Raw genomic sequence first — 8,633 nt, 5'->3', positions numbered from 1 at the left:
ATTCAATAATATGTAAAATTATGTGTATAATACATGAATTTTGTGTACTATTAAAAATTATGTAAAAATGCGTGTTTTAAACATGAAAAATATGTACGTACATGCATTGTATGTTTGCTTTATGCATGGAAAATGGAAAAATGCTATTATTACGATTATAATACATATGTGTTGAAAAATACATACGTATTTGTATAATACAATTATTAAACTATAAAATGCTAAATTATTTATACAGGTAATAATTCTGGAAAAGTAAAAAAAATCAAAAGGAGACAACAGAGACTCGGGTAATAGCCTAATAGTAATAGATATTGGTCTAAATTACTTTTTCAACTAATGAAAATGAGGAGAAAAAAAGGGACCCTAGTATAGCCACGCAGCTATACGTTATACTATTTATTAAAAAAAATTAAAAAGAGCAAAGTATAGCCACGCAAATATACTTTTTTTATATAAGTATTTAAACAAGCCACGCGGGGAGGCTATACTATTTATTTAAAAAATTATATTTAAAAAAACCCAATATAGCCACGTGACTATATTCTAGAAATATATTATATTTAAATGTATAGATGCTCAGTTATATTATTTATTTAAAAAAAAGTTAAAACAAACCCTGTATCGCCGCGCGGCTATGGGCTAGAAATATATTAAATTTTAATATATAGTCGGGCTGCTATACTATTGATTTAAAAAAAACTAAAAAAAGATTATATATATAGCCGTGCGGCTATACTATTCATCGAAGAAGTCAAAAAACCCCAAAATAGCCGCGTGTCTATACTCTTGAAATATATTGTTAAAAAAATTAGAAAAATCATAGAGTATAGCCGAAATTTTTTTAAAACAAATGGCCAAAAAACAGAGTGTAGCCGCCTGGTGATACTCTTAAAATATATTATATTCAAAGGTCTAGCCGCGTGGCTATACTATTTATTTAAAAAGTTATAAATTATTAAATTTAAAATAAATAAATAAACCCTTGCAAGAGTGAGTATTAATCAATCGAAGAGTAAAAAGAAGCATATGAATGATCATAAAGTTCGAGCACTATATAATATTTTATTCAATAATAAGTAAAATTATGTGTATAATATGTGAATTTTGTGTGTATTATTGACAATTTTGTAAAAACGTGTGTATTAAACATGAAAAATACGTATGTAAGTGTATTGTACGTTTGCTTTGTGTACGGAAAATGAAAGTATTGTTGAAAAATATGTATGTATATGTATAATACGATTATTAAACGGCAAAATGCTAAATTATTTATACAGGTAAAACCTCTAGAAAAGTTAAAAATCAATAGGGGATAACAAGGACTCGGGTAATGGCCTAACAGTAATAGATAATGCTCTAAACTACTCATATCGACTAACGAAAATGAGGGGGAAAAAAAATGGACCCTAGTATAGCCATGCAGCTATACATTGTACTATTTATTTATTTTTTTAAAATTTTAAAGACCAAGTACAACTGTGTAGATATACTTTTTTATATATAAATATTTAAACAGTAAGTATCAAGGAACGGCTCGTGTGAAACGATCCCAGCTACAAGCTCTCAGCAGAGGGTTTGAGATTCTTACCATGAAGAAAGGCGAGTGTGTTACAGACTATTTGGAATGAACATTGGCAATTGCAAACAAGATGTGTATCAATGGAGAACGAATGGAAGATGTAATCATTGTCGAGAAAATCCTCTGCTCAATGACCACAAAGTTTGCTTATGTGGTATGCTCCATTAAAGAATCCAAAGATGTTACTGAACTTTCCATCGATGAACTACAAAGCTCTCTACTCTTTCATGAACAACAAATGACTAGCCAGGTTGTTGAAGAGAAATTATTGAAGGTCTCACTAGGAGATGACAATAGCCGTGGAAACTCATCCACATGGAACATTCGAGGAAGAGGTCGCGGACGTGGGAGAGGACGCTAGTGTGAAAACTAGCAAACACCTGAACAGGTGGGAACGTGGGACAACTCAAATGTTGAATGCTACCATTGCCACAAATATGGTCACTATTAGTATGAGTGCCCAGAATCTGCTCGAAAGGAAGAACTATCTAATTATGCCGAATCAGAAGAAGTACTCTTGATGGCTTACATTGAGGAGAAGAAACTAAAATCCGATGTTGGATACCTAGATTCTGGGTGTAGCAATCATATGAGTGGTAACAAATCTCTATTCTTTGATTTAAATGAAGATTTTACAGAGCATGTGAAGCTAGGAGATAATTCAAGCATATCTGTGATGGACAAAGGGAACATTCAAGTACAGATTGATGATAATACTGTGTATAAGATAGCTAATTGAGTTTAGTAGGGCAAAGTGAGACTAGAATTAAGTTTCAAGTGGCAAATAAATAATTAAGCTAAAATAGCATAAACACCATTTGTGTCTCTAAAATTTAAAATAAAGGATTTTTAACCGAAATGGTCCTGAACTTATGTTTGAGTTCCATTTTGATCCTTCAATTAATTTTTGGACTATAGTGGTTTTCCAACTGTCCCTTTTGCGTCAAATTGATCCCACCATCAAACTTTGTTAATATTGTAGGCAATTTTATGGTAAAAATAATCAATTTGTATGAAAATAGTAATAAAGTAACTAAATTTTGGGGTAAAAGCCCAATTTACCCCTAAAAGTTAGAGCACGTGATTCAACTTAACCAAAAATGTAACGGAATCACTAATTTAACACGAAAGAGAAATGCAAAAACCCATGCTCCGTTTGGATGAAGGAATTGCGAATTACATAGAATTCTAAAATGACAGGATTTAGATTTCCGTCATTTCAATTTCTGGCAATTGAAGATTTCAGTGTTTGGAGTTATGTATGTCGAATTTTGTTAATGACAGAAATTCAAAATTTCAATGTTTGGATAGCTCATGTAAATTGTAAATTTCAGTATCTTGGTCTTTCTTCTGCCACACTATTACCCAAATGTAAGTTCCATCAAGTGCCCCAAGACAATTCTAAACATGAAATATAAAACAGTATAAGTATGAAACTTAAGATAACTAGTTGGAAAATAAAATAAAAATCTTATGGGACATTTGGTATCCTATTTGAATAGGGAACTCAAAAAGTTTGATTTTTCTTAAAAACAAGGAGTTGTTAAATCTATTTTTAAGATTCAAAAACTTGTTTGGTATGCAACTTGAAAACTGTTTTCAAATCTTAAAAATGTGAGAACTTGTGGGTTGTTTTAAAAAAAATTGAAAAAACATATATTTTTTGTTTTTAATAATTTGGGTGTTTTTTAGTTGTTCTTGAGTTTGAATTTTTAAAAATAGGGCTACCAAACAGGTTTTCTTTGTTTTTGATTCAAATTATGTTTTTGAGTTTAAAAAATTGGATTCGAGTTAAATACCAAACATGCCCTTCTTCTTCTTTTTTTTTTTTTTTTTTTTTTTTTTTTCTAGTTATATAAGTACCTCAAACCACGGCCATTTGCTTCTTTCAAAACTCCCAACAATATTTGGCTGGAATTTTACATATTCTTCACTAATTCTCATCATTGCATATAAGACTCTATTAAATTGCCGTAATTGTATCGATTGAACGGTAATAGTCAAAATTAGTGACTCTGTATTTCAAGTTGTGAGCAATTATTTTCAAAAATATTGCTAACAAATTCTTCAATTGAAATATTTCTTGTTCGTACCAACCCACCATTTTCTTCTAAAATTCTACATAATTTTTTGAATGCACTTTTGCTAATTTGGATTAATCAATACAATCAACTTCTTTTCCATTGTACATATGGTTCAAATAAGATCACATTTCTTCATCCCAATCATGTGAAGGCTCTTTAATACGAAAATTATCATAATACCATTGTACTAAAGTAACCATAAAAAAGATCTTGTACAAACAATAATTGTGAAATGAATTTTGGCGCTTTTTTATTTTAAAAAAAATGAAATGTTTTGTTTTGTTTTTTAGTTTTTCGTTTTTAATGTAAGTTTTGGCACATTAGAAAAAATGAATTACCGCACTACGGAAATTGTGAAATGATGCCTATTTTGGTGGAAATTAAACTCGAGAATTTAATGCCTCAATTTCTACGATTTTTCCCTCGCGTCATTTAACAAATTCCGCGCTTAAGTTGCCAAACAAGGAAATTGTCAATTTCTCCTCTTAAATTCCCGACTTTCAGCTAAATTCCGAATTACTTTCTCTCATCCAAACGAAGGGTTGGTGGGGTCTGAAATAGTAGAAAACCTAAACCTCTAGAAATTCAATTGAAAAACCCAAGGCCATTTTCAAAAACAAAACAACACTCAAAACACCAAAACAACAATAATAAACTACAACAATGCCATTGGCTGAAGCCCAACCTGTTTCATTAAAAAACCCGAACAAATTTACAAGTCTGGCACCGCAAATATCCCAACCCTCCCTTCAGCACACAACCCAAAATTCGGGGTCCGATTCTCTCTCCACGATCTGAAACCCACTACACAGCCAACCATCGATCTCCAAACTTCCAAACATTCTAAATGTCCGAAAAAGCATCAAACCAACGCAGCAAGCCATAAAAGGAGCACCATTCTTCAACAAAGACGATAAGAAAGGTAAAATCTCAAAATACATCTTCCAAAAATTCTGATTCTTCTATATTTTGAAGAGACTTGCGCAGCAGAACCACAATCTCCGACCAACAAAATTAATTGAAAGATGTTGCATGCAATGCAGAGCTTATCTAGATCTGGGTAAATCTGTCATACCTAACCGCTCTTTGTTTCTCACCCTATACATTGCTATGCTAGCAAACAAATGAGCGAGTGTACCAATGTCATGCATGCCCTGTCTTTCTTCTGCCAAAATAGATGCCCACTATAAAAACAAGTTAAATAACTCAATGCTTGATGTATTTCTTCTCCCAGCTATTACCCAGCAACAATAGTACACTGATTTACTACTTGGTTTACTAGATGCCAGGCAACGCAAAAGGCTAAGGTACAAGACCAAAGCAGACAAATCAAAGGCAAGAGAAATCACACCAACAACGGAAAATGAAGAAGAAGACACTACAACGCAAGGAGCAGAACAGAACAACCCACCAACACCAAATCCCACACCCAAAACCAAAGCCAAGGAAAAATAAACACAACCAGACATAATTAGTATATTATCTGCAGTGCATTCACCTTGTGCATTGACGGCAATCATGGTGTAGAAAGATTACTAATCCATTGTATTCATCCTCTCCAACAGTTACATGATATCAAGCCAAGTTAGGTGCTTTTCAATTTCAAATTATTCGAAAAAAAGAGTCTATTAACATTGGTGCACTGATAGTCGAGCAATAACAGTGTAATAGCAGAACTTTGAACAGAACAAAATACATAAATCAATCACATCTCAAGAAACAGAATGGATTTCAAAACCAACATCAATAACATTAAATTGAATAACAAACAGAAACGGAATGCCAAAGATTAATATGCATACCTCAATATGAACTAATACAGTTGAACCAAGAACCTCATTTTTTCACTTTCTTTTTAATTTTTTCAATCCGAGCTAGAAATTGGGATCCAAATATGTGTATGTGCTTACTGATATAAAATCACAAGAAAAATTATCAACGGCCAATAAATATAAAAAAGCGCATCGTAACAGCAACAAAACATTCCAGGTGAAAGGGAAAAATCAAAATATTGAAATGGGTTAAGAAAACAAAATGTTATCCAATAAACATTGGAACACATCTCCATGGGTTTTAAGGAGAAGGTTCAAGCAGAAAGGATTTTTATTTTTATTTACGCACAAATGTAACCCTGGAAACAATTTTCACAGAGAATAGGTTTCCAAGAAGACCTATGTGCTAGATTATATGCATGGACAAGAAAAGCTGAAAATGTTAAGAAAGAGAGTTAACAAGTTCGCCATACTGACCACCTTAAAAGCTTAATGGTGAATCCTTGATATAAGTTAATATGTAATGACAGTACCAATTCAATAAAATACAACGCCCAAATCAAAGATAATTAGCCCATGACTCTGATTTAACAATGTTTTAAATTCATCACCGGTAACAGAAACTCAAGGATAAAATGTGACTCCACACTAAACTTGGACCTCATGGAAAATCCTTCAAAATCTTTAAGATAAGCAAGCAGCTGGAACTCAACTCGATTCCTTCATTCACTTGTTGATTCCATGGACTCCACAACATCAATCAAAACTAGCATTTAAGAACTTCAGCAGTTCATTCCTTTTGTTTTCAGCCGCTTTGTCCTCCTTTGTCTTCTCAAGTTTCAATAGAATCTGCAACACCAAAGAACAAAATTTCTCTTCTTTTTTTTATCTAGCCAGCACAAGGGAGGATAGATGGTCGCAGATGCTCCTAACATCTCTTATAAATCTTTGCAAACAGTCAAGATATATATTACCCAAAAAAAATGCTTACCTTTTTGCCAGAGACAGCACTACGACGAACTCCATCATCTTTGTCACGCCCTAAGAACTGTAGAAAGCAGAATGTTATTTCACAAAATGAAACATACAGAAAAAGTTGAGAATGTAATTATCAAGAGTTAAATGAAAACCTTGGAAAGCTGAACAGGGCTGCCATTTCTCTCATTCTGCTGCTTCTATATATGGCTCCCATTACCAGGAAAAACACAACCCAGAAGCAATATCCAGGCAAGCCAATCAAGCATCCAGTCATCATGCCACAGACCCCAGCTCCAATTTCGAAGAGCCAATCCATAAAACAGGCAGAAAGTACTATAAGCACCTCAGCAATTGATGTATATAAAATCATATTCATCCGATGTAAAACATTGTGAATGCAAGAAATTGTGCTTGTGTATGTGTCATAGTCTTTTTTTGTCAATTGTATGTGTCAGTTTAACTAGCATAAATGCATAAGTTCGAAAAAACAAAGATTATATCCATTACGTATCTGTCAAACTTTTTTTAGTCATGCTAAAAAAATTTCACTTTCTGAATCTGGATCAAGATGCACCCATAACAATATTAACAAACACAATAGAGTTACCAACATATATCTTAATTAAGCCATGGGAACAGCCTTAACACAAATTCTAACAAGAAAATCATACCAAGCCAAGAGAGCTACAAAAAGCATACTGGCCTACCTCTTTGAGTTTACTCCTATGATGTTTACGGCGATGACTCTTGCTCTGGTCCTTTTCCTTGCTCTAGAGGGGAAAGGAGTAATTGAATGAGACAAAGCACAAGCAGAAAAATGTAATGTTATGTTGTAAAGAATTGCCAAACACCCACCTTCTTCTGTCTGTCACTCTTCTTGCGCTTCTTTGACTGACTAGATGTTTCACGCTCACTGGCTGAAGAACTATCACTGCGACATTAAACAATAAACAAAGGATGTTAAAAAAACAGCCATCAAGCATTAGCCTATGAACATTTTCTAACTTGCATCTAAACCACATTGCCCAGTAACAGAATGATTTCATATTAAATTTCTAACAGCAGAAAAACCCATAACAAAACATACAAATCACTTCAGCAACCCAAATGTTTGCTCAATTAGCATACAGTCCTTATCAGTTACACTCTTTGACGCACCTCACAAGGTCCATACTTCCTCAATACAATCCACTACATATTCTTTGAAAACTTAAGCTTCCAGATCGAAACCCATGCTACAATTTAATTTATAATCTATTTGAATAAACTGAGACATACATGTTTATATATATATATATATATTATGAAAAACACGAGAGAACTCAACTTTGAGCTGAAAATAAGCTAATTTTCCCCAGTTGTGTCGTTTCGAAACTTTTCAACGTTAGCTACAAAAACTACACAACGCACTAAATTGCAATAAATTACACATCCATGTTAAACACCGAATAAACCCCAATCGGGGTTACTCAAAATTAGTCAGAATTCAAAACCCTAAAACCTCCTACCCCTTCCAAAGTTTAATCCACAATCAAACAGGGGAAAAAATTGAAAAGGAAATAAAAGCCACCAGAAATTACAAATATAACATCTCAGCCCAGAAAAATATACATAAAACAAAAGCATTTTCTAAATTTTTGGAGACCTAGAATAGTCCGAAGGAGAGGAGGAAGAGTAAGAATCAGACGAGGAGTGGTGGCGGTGTCTGCGACGTCGTTTAGTGTGGGAGCGAATGGTCTTTTTACGGATCTTCAGGGCATCTCTGTCTTTATCTTTGTCTTTGCCTCGGCGACTACGTTGGTGGCGACGATGTCGGCGGCGAGACGCAGACGAAGACGAGGAGGAGTCCGAGGAGTACACGGACGACGATGAGGACGAGGCCACCATGTCTAGAGATTGAGAGAGAGTTTGAGGCGACGAAGGGTTTGACAAACTGGGTTCGGACTACAACAAGAAGAAAAATTAATAACGAAATAAGAAAACTTTTTGTTTAAGTTGTTTTATTGGTTCTTTATACTAACGAAAATACTTCCTTCATTCCCATGTGTATACGTTTTCTTTTTGTATTTTTTATAAATTACTTATGCACATGTATCTCCTTCCAAAACAAGGAGCAAGTAGTAGACTATATTAATATCTTGGGATTTTTTCGTATTTTAACCAAACCACTTGATATTTTGAAAATTACAATAAATATATGTTGAATTTCCAACTAAA

General features: G+C 33.5%; 2 protein-coding genes across 3 annotated transcripts; one reads left to right on the top strand and one right to left on the bottom strand.

The window, feature by feature from the left end:
* The first annotated feature begins 1,673 nt into the window (after positions 1–1,673).
* Positions 1,674–2,321, top strand: LOC117636917. The gene is made up of 2 exons (XM_034371645.1): positions 1,674–1,856; positions 2,034–2,321. Exons 1-2 carry the CDS (start codon positions 1,674–1,676, stop codon positions 2,319–2,321), a joined length of 471 nt encoding a protein of 156 aa, XP_034227536.1.
* A 3,587-nt stretch (positions 2,322–5,908) lies between these two features.
* LOC117638206 (protein FAM133) lies at positions 5,909–8,402 on the bottom strand. 2 transcript variants are annotated; one of them, XM_034373336.1, is made up of 6 exons: positions 8,062–8,399; positions 7,272–7,347; positions 7,124–7,186; positions 6,569–6,613; positions 6,430–6,486; positions 5,909–6,287 (listed from the first exon to the last, which is right to left on the bottom strand). In XM_034373336.1, exons 1-6 carry the CDS (start codon positions 8,301–8,303, stop codon positions 6,195–6,197), a joined length of 576 nt encoding a protein of 191 aa, XP_034229227.1. In that variant the 5' UTR covers positions 8,304–8,399; the 3' UTR covers positions 5,909–6,194. The 2 variants fall into 2 exon arrangements, with proteins under 2 accessions (XP_034229227.1, XP_034229228.1); XM_034373337.1 differs by having other exon boundaries at positions 6,205–6,313; positions 8,062–8,402.
* Between the last annotated feature and the right edge of the window lie 231 nt (positions 8,403–8,633).

The sequence above is a fragment of the Prunus dulcis genome, chromosome 8 (genome assembly GCF_902201215.1).
Source record: "Prunus dulcis chromosome 8, ALMONDv2, whole genome shotgun sequence".
Classification (NCBI taxonomy): domain Eukaryota; kingdom Viridiplantae; phylum Streptophyta; class Magnoliopsida; order Rosales; family Rosaceae; genus Prunus; species Prunus dulcis.
Note: the sequence above shows the minus strand (reverse complement) of the source record. Positions and strands in the feature narration are given on the sequence as shown.